The sequence below is a fragment of the Condylura cristata genome, unplaced genomic scaffold, assembly GCF_000260355.1.
Source record: "Condylura cristata isolate star-nosed mole 26May11 unplaced genomic scaffold, ConCri1.0 scaffold00005, whole genome shotgun sequence".
Lineage (NCBI taxonomy): Eukaryota > Metazoa > Chordata > Mammalia > Eulipotyphla > Talpidae > Condylura > Condylura cristata.
Genome location: NW_004567106.1, coordinates 53,484,410 through 53,500,800, shown reverse-complemented (window position 1 = coordinate 53,500,800; position 16,391 = coordinate 53,484,410). Strand labels below are relative to the sequence as shown.

General features: G+C 37.6%; 1 protein-coding gene across 1 annotated transcript; it reads left to right on the top strand.

Moving 5' to 3' along the window:
- The first annotated feature begins 11,124 nt into the window (after positions 1-11,124).
- On the top strand, positions 11,125-12,747 carry LOC101626624 (battenin-like). The gene has a single exon (XM_012720737.1). The coding sequence runs from the start codon at positions 11,240-11,242 to the stop codon at positions 12,551-12,553; it is 1,314 nt and encodes a 437-aa protein (XP_012576191.1). The 5' UTR covers positions 11,125-11,239; the 3' UTR covers positions 12,554-12,747.
- Positions 12,748-16,391: the final 3,644 nt, after the last annotated feature.

Sequence of the window (16,391 nt, the reverse complement as noted above, 5' to 3'; positions counted from 1 at the left end):
GGGCAATCGCCGGAGCGCTGAGGCAGGCGGCGCTCGGCTGCGTGGGGGCGCGGGAGGGCGGCTCGCGGTTTCCCAGCCAGTGGGTGGTCCTGCATCTCCCCGGGCTCCCCGCGCGGTTCGGCTGGTGAGATCAATAAATAAGCCGAAAATAAATAAATAAGCGCGCGCACGCCCCGCCACGCAGGTTAAGGCAGGCGTCTCCGGCCTTTGCCTCCGCCTGACCTTTCTCCGCCCCCGCCCCCTCGGGCTCCTCTCGCTCCACCCCGGCCGCCCACCAGCCCCGGCGCCAAATGTCACCGAGGGAGAGCATCCAGGTGGATCTGTCCCGGAGGAGAGCGAGCCTCGATGAACAAAGGGAAGCTTCACGCGCTGGGCTGCGGCGCTTTGGTGGAGGAGAGGAGGAAGGGGACTGGTGCCTGGCTTCTCTGCCTCCCTGGGTCCCGGTTCAAGGCGAGCGTGGGAAAAAAAAAAAAAAATGGGAAGAGGGAGAAGCTGGAAGGAGGCGAGCGGAGCGGAACGCGCAGGAATTGGTTGTCTTCGGGAGACGACTGGGCAGCGAGACCTGCAAAGCCCCGTGGCGGAGTTTTCAAGTGTTTTTTCCTCTATCTCTTTATTTGTTCAAACCAGATGTTAATGTTGAAGGGGTTAAAATGTCATCTATCCAACTTGCCGAAAAGTCAGGCAGTCTCCTCGGTCTGGGTATGGCTACAACTCCTTTTCCCGTCCTTTGCGAATGGCAGGAAGGATTTCGAACCCCTGTCTAAATATCAGCAGCATCTAGGGGCGTGCGTGTCTTTTGAGTGCGCGTCCCCTTCGTTCTCTCTGCGCCTCTCTAAGAGGGTTAAAGTAGCTAAAGGTGTCCGTGTGAGGGCTAAGTGATGTGATGAGTGGCTAGGAAATTGTCACGGCTAAGCTTTATGTTTTTTCGTGTACCCCGCACCCCCGTAGCCCCCCCCCCCTCCGCCCATTGATTAGGATTCATCCTTAAAACCAAAAGTCTAACATTTGTGACCACTAGATGGCGCGAGTGACGAGAAGTTAAATCGACACCGATGGTTTGGAAGCTTTAGAAAGGTGAAGGATGAAAATGAGCTGACCCCACCTGGCATCAGAGCACATAAACATGCTGAGAGCCCCCCACACCCCACTCATTTTTTTTTACTGTTTCTATAAATTTATTACTGGGCCTGAGTCTGCACATTTTGGTGGATATGGGATGAGATGTGTAGTTTCCTGTTGACATCTCTTTGAAAATTAAATCTAGACAACAGAAAGATAATCCTTATCGTCACTAATATTTTTGGAAATAGTGACAGTTCATCTTTGTTGATTAAGAAGAGAAGCCTAATTTCTATCTCAACAATATATTTTTCAAAGTTGGGATTGCAAAGTAAATGAATTGTAGTAGGTTCACTTGAAATTGATTTTCAAGAGCTAGAGATCCTAGCCATGATGTGTCAACCACAAAACTTTGAAATGGAATACCCCAAAGAAAAGATCCGAACTAAAAAAAAAAAAAGTTTATAAAAAAACACCAGAAAAGGTGAAAAACAAACCTTATCGTACACGGAATTTTGTTTGATTTTTGCCTATTTGTTTGGGGGATGGTGGTTTAGGGAATCTCAATTAAGTAGTTAAGGAAATCCGAACTAATGCACTATGTAAGTATGGGAGCTCAGAATTGAAAACACCTGCTGTTTGTTAGTTGCAGAGAAAGATGCTTGTTAACCTATATAGCCTATAAACCTGGGGGGAAAAAGATTTATTAACCAGAAAATAAGGAGGGGGTGACTTAACAATTAGTGTAAGGAGATTAACCCTTTCCTACTCAACATGATGACTGGCGAGGCATAAACAGCTGTTGTCAGTGCATGTGTGCTAGCCTGTAGTGTGAGACAAGCAGCCTAAACAAACTTCCCTGGAGGAAACTGAACCCTTGCAAATACAGATATTTAACACTACCAAAAAGAAAAAAAAAAAAAAAGAAACAGTTAAATAAGCAAGAATATAAAATCGGGATTTCTTAAGAATGTTTTATAATCTGCTACCCTCACGCCACAAATTTTTTGATACAGTAGGAAGACTGTGGGTTTAGAAATTAAAAAAAAAAAATCTACACTCAAATTCTAGCCCAGTAAATTGCTCTGCAATTTTATTTCATTTGGCAAATTACTTCTCTGTGAAGAAATGGTAAATAATAAAGCAACTTTTTAGGTCTATTTTGAGACTTAATCAGAATACTTCTGAACGTGGATGCTGAACTTAACATAGATAGAGGTTACTCATTATTAATTCCTTTTCACTTTGATGCATAATGGAATGGCAGTTCATTTTATCTAGCCACATTTGAAATTCGCACAGATACATTTGAATATATTTACCTTTGCCACTGAGTTCAAAGATCCCCTAGTCGAACAGATGAGTGGCTGCTACTTTAGTATTCATTCATGGGCTAAAATGCTTTATGAAGAGTTTACACACACACACACACACACACACACTCACAAGTTGAACAAAGCAGTGATTATATACTATTCTTGCTCAGAGAATCCTGTTCTTCCTTCTTGTATTTTCATTTCATCTACTATTGGAAAATAAACTCAGAAAGATCAGAAAGAAATTCATCTCTCCTTTTCCCCAATCACCCTTTTTTTTCTCTCCTGATAAATGAAGCCCCACTAAAAAGCCTGATCATTTGAGATGGAAAAAAAATGTACAAAATGATGTAAAAATAAACTTTTGTAATAAAAAAAAAAAGAAAAAAAATCCTGATCATGGACTGTGTCCTTTTCCTCACTTCTTCCTCCCCCCTGCCTCGACCTAAAATACAATCACCCAATAACCCAAAAAACTTATATATTCCACCCTTATTGCCAGGCTATCCTTATACTGCCTGTGGATTTATTTTTTTTTTTTAACATAGTTGTGTGAAGTAATAGAGGCCCCTTAAACTTATCACCAATTTCCCCCAAAGGTAACAACTTTTATAATCAACCATGTCTTATTTGCATTTCATCAGTTTTGCATACATTAATTTTTGTGTGTTTGTACTTAGCTGTCTAATTTTAGCACAAAGGAAGATTTGTGTGACCACCATCAAAGCAAATATATAGATGATTTCCATTTTATATGGATCCCATTTTATAACACAACTGTCTCTCTCCCTCCTGCTTGACTTACCCTGTGTCATTCACTAACCTCTCTTCTTCTATAATATCAATTTGAGAATGTTGCATAAAAGCAATTATGAAACATGTAGCACTTTTTGAGATTGTTTTTACTCAGTAGAATTACTATTGAGACCCATCCAAACTGCTGTGCATACCAATAGCTCATTCTTTTTTATTACTGACTAGTACCATGTTTTAGTTAAGCATTCATCTACTGAGGGGTAACCAGAGGGGTTCCAAATTTTGGCTGTCATGACTAAAGCTAACTGTGAACAGTCATGTATATGTTATTATATGAACATCAGTTTTAAATTCTTTGGGACAAATGCCCAAAAATGCAATTGTTGAGTTGTAAAATAAGGATATGTTTAAGTCTTCTATGATAACCATGATTTTTTCCTGAGTTGCTGTATCATTTCATATCTCACTAGTAAAATGTAAGTCATCTGATTTCTCAGTAACATTGCAAATATTTGAACTACCACTTTTTTTGTTTGAGCCATTTTGATGACGTGTAGTGACACCTCATTTTAATTCGCATATCTAATGGCTAATTTTGTCAGCATATTTTTATGTGCATATTTGCCATCTGCATAAACTCTTCAGAAAATTATAGGTCTGTCTTTTGCCAAATTCTTCATTGGAATATTTGTTTTTTGTCAGTGTTGGGAATTATTATATGTTTAGTTATTTAATCCATGAGCATGGTATGTCTTTCCAATTATTTACAATTTTTCTATTTCTTTCATAAGCATTTTGAAATTTTCACTATAACGATACAGTTCATGTTTGATTGAATTTATACCTAGCTATTTCTTTAGAAAACTGCATGTGTCAAATTTCTTCTTCAATATGGTCATCATTCGTATGAAAATGTAGTTTAAATTTTTGTATAATGATCTTATACTTGCAATTTTTTCTTTTTAATTTTCTCATTAGTACCTGCATTTTCTGTGTCGATAACCATGTCACCTTAAGACAGGGCTAGTTTTAGTTCTTCCTTTGCAATCAGTGTGCCTTTGTTTCGAGGCTTTATTTCATTTGTTTGTTTGGATGCACTTATAATCATATCACAATCACTTCATTAGTCTTCCATATTTTTCAAAAATCAATTCTTAGAAGAAACTATAGAACCCTTCAAGAGATCTGCTCCCTATACCTTTTAATTCTCATCTCATACTAGATTAATGTTAGCTTGATTCACAGACATGCTTAGCTATTATGATTACTGATAGTTTGTGGAATTTAGTGTATTTTATCTTACTGCTGGGTCTTGCTTCATGCATCTCTTTCCCAGTTCTCAAGTACCCAGCCAGATTCCTGTCCTCTAGACACCATTACCAAATGTCTTTAAGATGTTATCTGCTTCAAGTGCATCATCAGAGACCTTAATAGCTTAGGTGATCTTTGTGTCTTTCCTTTCCTTAGGCACTATACTGCAAACTCTTTGAGGGAAGAAATCAAGTTTTTTTCTCAGCACCTACCACTGTACTTGGTGCACAGTACAAATTCAGTGAATGTTTTTTGAATGAGTGAGTGGTCACTCTAGTAGTTAATATGCACCTTCTTTCCAATCTAAATTATCATGCTAATTCTCCAAAAGATTTATAGAGAATCAAGCTGATTTATTACCTAAGTGTACAAGGGAAAATAAATGACCTCAACAATGACATAAATGAACCACATTTGTGTACTGAGTAAAAAGTGCTTTCTCAATACACTTACCATAACTGATTTCTCAAAAAGGTCTTGTGAGATGGGTGTTAACATTTGTGTTTATTTTGTCCAACATGAAGCAAAGCTCAAGGAGATTAAATGATTTTCCAAGATTATACCATACGGTTAGGTGACAGAAGTGAACTCATTCCCTGACCTTCTGATACTGAGTCACATATCCTGCTAGGTCTATAACACCCAATACCTGCAGTAGTAAAGTCTATTTTCCGATGTGTTGTTGTTAGTACCAGTGATGAATTTGCACAGACAGATGCAGACTGTCTTATTCATGAGTTGTCTGGCCAGAACAGTAAATCAGTCTGGGGTCATGGAGGGGGAGGACACTGTATCCGCTCATTCACTTTGTTAAGAAGTTATGCTAACTGTACAGCATGATAAATACATGGCAGGGGCCTCCCCGGTGGCTTAGGGGTAATCTCAGCACTACCACCAAGGTGCCTGAGTCCAAGCAGAGGCCAGGGAGCTCACCCACATATATCACAGCAGATCTCGCTTCTCTTACCTGCTGTTCCCCTCAGCAGTGCATTTCAGTAAATTCACCTGCTTTGCTCCCCATGCTGTCTCTGGTGAATCCTCTCACCTACTCCATAGCTCTTGCTGGGAGCCCAGTTCTTCTATGCAAAAATGAAATAAATAAAAATCATTTTTAAAATACATTTCAATATCTACACTATATATTTCATGGAAGACAAATTTAATATATCTAATTGCATTCTTAGATCCAATTTCCAGACAATTCTTTCTAAAAATTCATGTTAGGTTATTTATGTTTTTATTAAACAAATTGACATAGTTTACATCAAAGTTCACTTTTAGCAATGCTTGATTTCTTTTTTCAGGTGTAATCCCCATAGAATTTCCACCAGCAATTCACCCATAAACTGTCATCAGGGTCACTACACAGTTTTGTTTTGTTTTTTCCCTTATGATGAACATTTTTAAGATCAATTCTTGTAGCAACTTTTAATATAGTACAGGATTGTCTATTATTAAAGTCTCCAAGCTGTGTATTATATTCCCAGGACTCATTCCTATAATAATTGCAAGTTTTAAAAAAATTAGTAATTAAAATTTTGAGTACTAAATTTTGATTGAAATATAGCAATTTTAAACTTATTTATCACACTTTTGTTAAAACAACACTTATGTTTAAATTGTTATATATCAATAAACTAAATCAATGTATTTACCTAAAATACTGAACTATAACTTGTACACATTTTTTTAAAAAGCATTGATTTCTGTGGAAAGATACCTTTTTATTTATTCTCTGGGTTGCAAGTTATTTTGAGTTTGGCAGATGTACTTTATGCAAAGGTAATTGTGCTTTGAACTCTGTTAAGAAGATAGACACAAGTTGTCCTTTTTATTTATGCCTTTGTTCTCCAGAGGAACTAGACCTGACATACTAGAAAAATATGGGACCTGTGTAAGTTACGGCATAGGTAAGACTAACTAAATGTTTAAAACATACTTGAGATCTCAAATACCTCACAGGATCCTTAAAATGCAGTTATCAGGGAAAGGCCAAGGACCCTGTCTGTATCATTTCTTGGTCCACCATTACAAAGATCAGTTGGCAGCCTGAGCTTAACTCCTTTTTTCCCTTTATTAATACTGTCAAAGTACTTTTCAAAGTCCTCTTCAAAGAATTTTCCCCTTTTTAGTTTTTGACTTTGAACATCTCCTATTAAAAATAGCCCATTTTCAGGGCCTTTATTCCTTATATACAAAAAAAAAAAATCTTAAATATCTTTTGTATAATAAAATGAACTCAACTTTCAAAATTCCTTCATTGCTATTCTGACAGTGTCACATTCCATTGATTAGAACTCTGCAAGGCTAAAACCTTTTGTAAATATATGTACAAAATCTAACCCTCCTGCCATACCTCTCTCATGGGGTGACTAGTGTGAAGGAATTTAATAGTTGCATTAATATCAGTAATATTTTTGTTGTTAAAATGTCAATGATTTTATAAATGGTGATGCACATGTTGCTCTTATGATCTAAGAAAGTAAAAGAAAAATTAGTTGTAAGAAAACATTTTTTTTACACATTGTGATTATGGCTAATTTACAATGTGCAGGGAACCAAGATGGACATCACTAAGACACACAAATTCAAGGTTATTTGGCCCTAGGGAGCTTGACATTTGGGGTACAAAGAGAGAGGGAGAGAAGTGGGCTTGCTTGAGTTTCATTTCAAAATATTTTCCCTAAGTGTTTTACTTGAGAAACGATTTGTTTGTTAGAAAAAGGAAGAGGAAAGATATAAATTTACTTCTTGGGCCCATTATCATATTTATAACTTTGGGATTAATTGCTATGGAATAATTTGAGTGCCATAAACTAAGAATTGTGACTACAAATGAAGAAGCAGCAAGAGTTCTGAAGAAATAGAGCTTTATTTTTTAAAGACTGGGCTAAAGTAAAAGAGATGAATTACTTCCAAATTGTTTATTGTCATGGAAAATCTTGAAGCAGTCATACAAGGTTTTTATCATTTAAGAAGCTATGTTCTGTGAGAAAATTGGCAATTAATTTTCTTATTTACTTGCTTCAAAACTACTTGATATACTCTAGCAAGTCACACTGATACACAAAGTGTATTTAATTATTTTTGTATTGAATTATGTAGTTGACTTTAATCAATCATTCAACATAGTAGGGTGTAAAGAAAAACAGAACAATGCAATAATTTAAGATATTTGGTAGCTAGCATACCTTTGTATTACCACACTTTTAGAAATATGTGAAACTTGTTTATTTACAACTTAGCCTGCATTGGATTTTAATTTAAATCAACAATTTTTTTAATAGAGGGCTATTAAGCAGGTTTTTACATTGCAGCTGTTCTAGTCCCTCAGGTAAATACCTATGGTGAGGGTTTATTAAAGTTTGCTCTATTTATTTATGTTTAAATGCTTTTTCTTTTCCTCTTGTGTGAAACCTTTGTGGGGGGAGAACTCCCACTGACTTTAAAAAGAGTTTTATAGATTTGGGGAGAGCAACAAACTTGGAATGCTTATTAAGTAACTGCCATGGGTATTTTGATCTATAGGTGTCTAAATTCAATTATCATTTTTTGAAAACATGCATTGTACTCTGAATAAAGAAATTTAGAAACCTCAGCTTTTCCATCTTAGCAAGAGATTTCATAACAAGCAGAGGACAAAGATAATTATATAAAATTTTAAACATTAAAATATTACTATATATCAATGTGCAAAAAGCATCTAAAATATGAAAGGATAAGTGTAGATAACGTGTGAGGTGAGATACATAAATGTACATGGGGAAATAGATACAGTTTTCATGGAATATGAAAGTCTTTAAGTTAGAGGAGAAGGGCATTAACAAATTAATTCCCATGCTGACCCTACCCCTCTTAGGCTGTCTACATCTATAAATTATTTTAGAAGAAAATAATATATATATATATATATAATTTATTTCATTATAACTGTATGGAGGAGAAAGCTTAAGAAAGGAGGGAGGGAGGGAGGAAAAGAGGGAGGAGTGAGGAGGGATTACTCCAGATAAAAAATGGACGGATGACAAATTATGTAAGAAGGTAAGTGACACCGATGGTGAACTTCCTGCCTGGGGTGAGAAGCAAGAAACAGGAACACAGAAGGAAAAATTACCCAGGAAAGAAGATGCCATGTTCCATTCTGGCATGCTGAGACAGCTGGCAATCCATTCTGTACACATGAGATAGTTTGTTAAGTGGAAGACTTGCGCTCACAGTTCTGTATCTTCTAGACATTTATATTTTATATTAAACACTCGGACATCAATCTCCTGCTCTAGAACTCCAGTTTCACTTTTAATTCTCTTATGTGCAGTAAGTAAACTAACCTTGTAAGGGGGAAATGAAAACCTTTAAGAACCAGTTTGAGATAAAGAGCCAGAACACATTCCACTGGGGTTCATGTTCTCTTTAATAACTTCTATCTTCCTAACAGAGGAATATATATTCACCAAAATAACTAGCTGACTGTTGATTAAAGAATGTGAAACATATTTATAATGGTCTTGAACTCATGGTAGTATGATCAAAGAGAATAAAAGCTTACAAGTAGCCAATTAAGTTATAAATGTATCACTAAATGTATATATAAATCAAATAATCTATCCATGTTGTTTGCATCTATCTATCTATCTATCTATATCTATCAATCAATCATCTTAAAAACCATGAGTTCACTTCAGTCCCCATTCAACATTATTGTTATCTTATTTCTCATGGCTGTAGGGCCTTTCTCAAAGCAAGTTTAATCTCTCATTGGAGTGCAGTGTTTACTAATTGATTGCCCTTATTCATCTAATAACCCTTTGCTTCCACTTTTCATACTTAGTCTTCAAAGAGAGTATTTCTATGTTTTAAATCATAAATACCCTCTTTTGACAAAATTTAAGATATTTACATATCTAGATAATGATTTGAATAAATTGCAAAATGCTACTCTAATAAGATTTTATTATCATTTAGTACATTTTTTGTTGTTGTTGTTCAACATTGTATGTCCATAGGATAATGTTTCTGAGACTTTAATAAATTTCAGGGTCAAAATATCTGAGCTACGGTATTCTGAATTTACTGAGCCCAAGGAATATTAATGACAATAATCAGTAAGTAGTGTGGATATTCTTAGAACATATTTTTAATATCTTTGTAGAAGGTTTTTAAGAATCATATAAAATGAAATATAAAATATAAATGAGAAATATAAAATGGCTAATAATGTTATACTCAATGATTTTTTTACTCAATAATTTTTCTCACACTGATTTTATGTGTTTCTGCCTATCAATGTTTTTTTTTTTTTTTTTGTCAATCATTCTTGGAATGACTTCTGCATCAAAATGCAGAGTAAATAATAAAACAATTTCCATACTTACAGAATTACCCTCCCTGCCCCCCAAAGTTGTCTGTATCGCTTAGAAAATATATGCATTGCTTCAGGTCAATAAAATGGAAAACACACAGCTGAATCTGAATCATTGGGTTGATAATCCCTTCAGGGACTTTTTCATCTAAGAGAAAACATTCAGAAAGACACAGTACCATACAACCTGTATTGTGAAGATGAAATCAGAAAAATTGTTTTAGAGAAGATAACATAGGCCACTTTGAATCAGAATTATAGATATTTCATAATAGTTGAAAGAGCTGAAGAAAATACATTTTTGAGATATTTAATTCAATTCCTATATCTCCGGTACCAGTAACATATTAAACTAAGTATATATATATATATATAACTGAATTAAGATTTGGCAACAAGCTTAGCAATGTTACTGCTAACATTGTTAAGTACATATACGTAACATAAGTTATGTATATTTGAAATGAAACATGAAATAATGGTGAAAAAAGTATGCGTTATATTTTGAGGTGTTTTTTTTTTAAGATTTATTTATTTATTCATACAGAACTGGGATACAGGGCAGAGATGCGGAGGGTGAGAGAATTCACCAGGGACAGAGTTGAGTGCAGAACAGGCAGATCCACGAAGTACACTGCTGAGGGGAACAGTGGGCAGGTCAGGAGAGGTCTGCCACGCCATGGTAGTAGGCGGGGATGGAACTCATGCAGAAGTGGCTTAAGCTTCTTTTGCAGTGCACTAACCCGCAATGCCACCAGGGACGGCCATATTTTGAGATTCTTAAAGCTGTAAATGACATGGATCTTTTTTGCTGATTCTTAAGTATACTAACATGTTTTACAAATTTCACAGTTAAATCTGACAAATGTCACTTTGAAAAACACTTTTATTAAAAAATTTAAAAGCGTTTATTATCCTTTTTCATCTTGATTTATGTGTGTGCATCATTATAAATGCACCATTATTTCATATACTAACTACGGGGCTAATTACTCCCCCCCCCCTTCTTAGCATCAAGAATTCAGATGCAGCCAAACCGAGCAATAATGACTATTCTGGAGTAACATTCTCTTCACCAGGCACCCCTCACCCCTACAATACAAGATGAAAATCTTATGAATGTTTTGCTAGTCTTGTTCAGGTTAATACTGCCTTTTAACAAGTCACACAACAACTTTTTTTATGTTCTTCATAGTTTGTAATGCAGTGAAGGGTTGAAGAGGAAGAGCCTTCCATAAGTCATGAGACATACATTCATATGACTGATATTGACAGTAGTTAGCTGGACGCTCCAGTGGGGTCACGTGATCCACCAACCTGCTGTACCCTCGAACGGAATGTTCGACTGCTCTTAAAGACGTAGACCCTCGCCCACCCTGTCGGAGCCAGTCTGAACTCTCGCTGATTTTGGACATTTCGGGGGACCGAAGTTGATATCATGGAAAGCAGTGAAGGAGTGCGGCGGCGCCTTTCCGATTCAGAAGAAGAGGACACTGCCACACAGCCACTGCCCCCTCTGTTGGACCGTCAGGGCACCCATTGGAGGAACGCGGTGGGCTTCTGGCTCCTGGGCCTTTGCAACAACTTCTCCTATGTAGTGATGCTCAGTGCTGCCCATGACATCCTTAGCCACCACAGGGCACCAGGGAACCAGAGCCATGTAAACCCAAGCCCAACGCCCACACCCCACAATAGTTCGTCTCGATTTGACTGCAACTCTGTGTCCACAGCTGCAGTGCTCCTGGCCGACATCCTCCCTACGCTTGTCATCAAACTGCTGGCTCCTCTTGGTCTTCACCTGCTGCCCTACAGCCCCCGAGTTTTTGTTAGCGGGGTTTCTGCAGCTGGCAGCTTCATCCTGGTTGCCTGGTCCCATTCTGTGACCATCAGTCTGTGTGGTGTGGTCCTAGCTAGCATCTCATCAGGCCTGGGAGAAGTCACCTTCTTGTCACTCACCGCCTTCTACCCAAGGGCTGTGATCTCCTGGTGGTCCTCCGGTACTGGGGGAGCAGGGCTCCTGGGGGCATTGTCCTACCTGGGCCTCACCCAGGTCGGCCTCTCTCCCCAGCACACCCTGCTGTCCATGCTGGGTATCCCCGCCCTGATGCTGGTCAGCTATTTCTGGTTGCTCATATCTCCTGAGCTCCAGGATCCTGGAGGGGAAGATGAGGCAGATACTGCCGCTCGGCAGCCCCTGATGAATGAGGCCCCAAAGTCAAAGCCAGGCCCCAGCTCAGACTTCTCCCCCCGGGAGAAGTGGATTGTGTTCAAGGGCCTGCTGCGGTATATCATCCCCTTGGTCCTGGTGTACTTTGCCGAGTATTTCATCAATCAGGGGCTTTTTGAGCTCCTCTTCTTCCGGAACACGGCCCTGAGCCACGCTCAGCAGTACCGCTGGTACCAGATGCTGTACCAGGCCGGCGTCTTCGCCTCCCGCTCTTCTCTCCGCTGTTGTCACATCCGCTACACGTGGGTCCTGGCCCTGCTGCAGTGCCTCACTCTGGCCTTCCTTTTGGCGGACGTATGTTTGAGCTTCCTGTCAAGCATCTACTTCGTCTTCCTGATCATTCTGTTTGAAGGGCTCCTAGGGGGTGCAGCCTACGTGAATACCTTCCACAACATTTCCCTAGAGACCAGTCCCAAGCACCGGGAATTCGCCATGGCAGCTGCCTGTGTCTCCGATACCTTGGGGATCTCACTATCAGGGCTCCTGGCCCTGCCTCTGCACGACTTCCTTTGCCACCTCACCTGACACTACAGATCCTTGGGACACAGGACATATTGACCTGGGCAATGGGCAGGCAGGCCACAGCTCCAGCTGAGCCCGGACCTCCCTGGCCTGCTGGTGTGAGCCAATGGTGGCGTTGTTTCCCGTTCCTGCTGGCCTGGGGGTGCAGGGTAGGGGGTGGTGTTTCTTGGCATTATACCCTCAGAATAAATGCCTATTTTATCTAAAAAAAAAAAAAAAAAAAAAAACGAAGGGCCTAGGATCTCAGTTCTGTCACATATAAACCTCTCACGTGGGCAGATCTTTCTCACAGCAGGATGGCTGTGTTCGCAGGGAATGCATCCAGAATGAGCATCAGACAGAAATGATATTGACTAACCACAGTCACCACATGACTAATCTCAATCATCACAAAGTGCACTTCCGCTTATTGCCTCTGTGATAGACGAGGGCTTCTATGTCCTATAAGACCACAGATGCTACTCAGCAGTTTCTTATCACTAAATTAGATTTGAAATTAGAATTGATATGGAATCGGTTTTCAACATACATTCATCCAGTGTTTATGGTCAAAGAAATCTGTATCAAATAATATAAGCCATGGCAGGATCCCAAACCTCAAGATCCTATAAGACAGTAAAGGGAGCCAAGAAAATAAAAGCCAAACAGAGGTAGAAACTCTGTAACACAGGAACAAAGAATTGAACCTGATCCAAATGCAAAGATGAGAAGAATAATGCTGTACAGATGGTCCCCAACATAGGACCTAAGATGGTTCAACTTAGGATTTCACTTTATAATGGTGTGTGGAAGTAATAGTAGTAATTGTACTTTTATTTTTGAACTGTGATCTGAGCTGGGGTAGCAATGTGTATTACTCATGTAATACTCTGTAGTGGTAACGAATTGCAGTTCCCAGTTAACACAATCATAAAAAAAAAAAAAAAGTAACCTCTACAGAATCTTTTTTTTTTTGACTTTTAATAAATCATTAAATCAATTATATAGATATTCAATGTTGTCTTATAAAATACTCTTACTGTTAAGATCTGGTTGTCTATCTACGGAATAATTGTTCAAGGTACAGTTAAGGGAGGTTAGACAAAGCGATGGTATCAGGTAGATTAGGTTCATTTCATACATTTTGTAAATGGTGTTTATTGAAGTAAATTTGATTTACAACACTGTCTGTGTTTGAGTGGCCTAGGTCACAAATGTATGTTGTTACACCTCACCCACTGCCAAAGCACCCATTATCGTCACCATATGCCATTTTCGATTTGCGATGTTTTCAGCTTATGATAGGTTTATGAAGACATTACCCCATTGTAAGTTGAGAAAGGTTTTAACTAGGATGTGAGTGATCCTATTGTGTCCTTTTAGATAACTGGGTAAGAAACTTGGATAAAAATAAAAATGGGGACCTGCTGGTGACCTATGGGTTAAATTTCAATGCCATCACCACTCCCACCTGAGTTCAAGCTCTGGCCAGGAAGCTAACCCATGTAAGGCAAAGCAGTCCTTCCTTCTATTGCCTGCTGCGCCCCTCAGCAGTGTGTTGCAGTCAGTCTGTCTGTTCTGCTTCCCACTCTGTCTTTGGTGAATCCTCTCACCCCCTCCCCCTCTGCCTATACCTCAATTCTGTATGAAAAGTTTAATTGAATAGAGTAAAAGAAGAATTTGAATTGAGATAATTAGAATGTATTTGTTGAGTCAGTGCAAAATTTATTAACTACCTAGCTACCTTTTTAAGGAAAGGTAAAGTGTTTGTAACAAGGTATAAAGTTATTCTCTTCATGCCCATTCTTTCTAGAAACTTCTTCCTTGTGACCTACTACCATAATCTCCTAACTAGCACTCCTGCAAGTTTCTTTTTCCACCTAGCAATATCCAGAGTGTACAGTGATATATTGAACATAAAAAAAAAAAAGATAACTTCATTCCTCTGCTAAATTTCTTGAAGTCATCATGACTTGGTACATAAAGTTACAACACTCTGTAATGGTTCCGTTTTACTTCCTGCAATCTGCATATTTCTCTATCCTCTTCATAACCCAAACAAACCACCAGCACACACATACGGTAATAAAGCTATATCAGAATACTAGCACATTTCAGGAGTTTCTTTTTATTTCTTTATACATATTGTGTGTTTATGTTCTGATTTTAAAGACCATTTTTCCCTTTTTCTATCTGGCAACTTCTTCTCAAATATATCCTATTTTTTTTTCTTCAAAAGCACATTGCCACTTATCATCAAAAAATGTATTTTATGAAAGGAAAATATAATTTGACTTCAAAACAGTAAGTTGCAAGCTTCCTCCTCTTTAATCCCATAGAAAGTTACATGTGTATAGTAGTATTTATGATGTTTTATATTTTCCAAAGATGGAACTGTATTCAGTTTTTCTTTGCATTTTACTTGATAGATCCATAATAGGTGCTGTCCTCCAACCCTAAATACAGTGCTTTTTACTTCTTCAACCCACATTACTTCTTCAGAAAACGAAAGATGAAATGCATTTATCAGGTGACTAAACATAATTTAAAACAAGCTAAGTTACAGAAAGGTAATAAAACACTGTCTGAAAAGAACTTTAACTCTATCATTTGAAAGGCATGTTTATAGGCATAGATATTGATAAGCTTGCAGAGCTGATGAGGGAACTATGCCACTATAATAAAACATTTACCAGTATAAATTTAAGGCTAATGTTGCTTGTATATGGAATTTTACTATGTATATAGCTATAGTGCTTGGAATTGGAATTAAGAATGGTAAATTATGATGTTACCCTTTCCACAGTGCATTAGACTGTAACATACTTTTCTTTTCCCAACACTTCAGCAGCATTTTCCATGAGTATTTTAATGAAATGCCATTTATAGTAAGGCAATGTATTTTATGAAAGGAAAATATAATTTGACTCCAACTCACAAGCAGAAAAATGTCTATTCTCTACATATGTCTACTCTCGCATCAATTTCAGTTTATAAAATATGCTCATCATTGATTTTTTCTATGTCTGGGCAAACTCTTATAATCTCTACAAGGATTACATTAAGCTGTTGAACCTCTCTATATATAGTCAATAGGGATATCTTCTACTACATGCGATTTTATACTTATACAAGCAAAATACAAAATCCACAACCAACTTACATCACCGAAAATAACCATGTTGAAGTTTGAATAATTAAATAATGATTCTTAGTAATAAATGAGGTTTTTGAAAATATTTGACAAGAAAATCATGTTAGCAATCAATTTATCAAACGTTTTTGAATTGAATACATAAACAAATACAGCAGATTGTAAGTCACCCTGTCCATAAATATCATTTTAATGTGGATATCATTCAGCTGGGCAACACAAATAAATTATTTGAATAGTATATTAAAGAGTGCAGTTAGCCAGCAACACATACAAAATGTCTCTCACTCTTATGGGATGAAAACAGGATATATTCTGCTTCAGTCCTCAATTACTTTTTTTCTGTTGGTGTACTACAAAATTTTGCTGGAGTTTTGACTTTTACAATAATTTGCAAACATTTCCAGTATAGAAAGCATAATCGTAAAAAATAATAGGATGCCTTTAGCTTGATTAAAATTAAGTAAAAGTTAATGTGTTATATAGGGATTTGATTTGTAATATGACTGGTCTATTCTTATATTGCCATAGACATGACTATCAGATAAGAAAATATTAAATGTTACAAAGATCACAAAGAAATCAGTGTCCCATTCTGAGGTTTTAGGGGGACAAAATTCCAACTCTTCCAACAGATTTCTAAATAGGAGGCACACAAGCAAAAGAAGGCAAAATGACACCATGGGGCATTCTACAAGAGTTCAACTG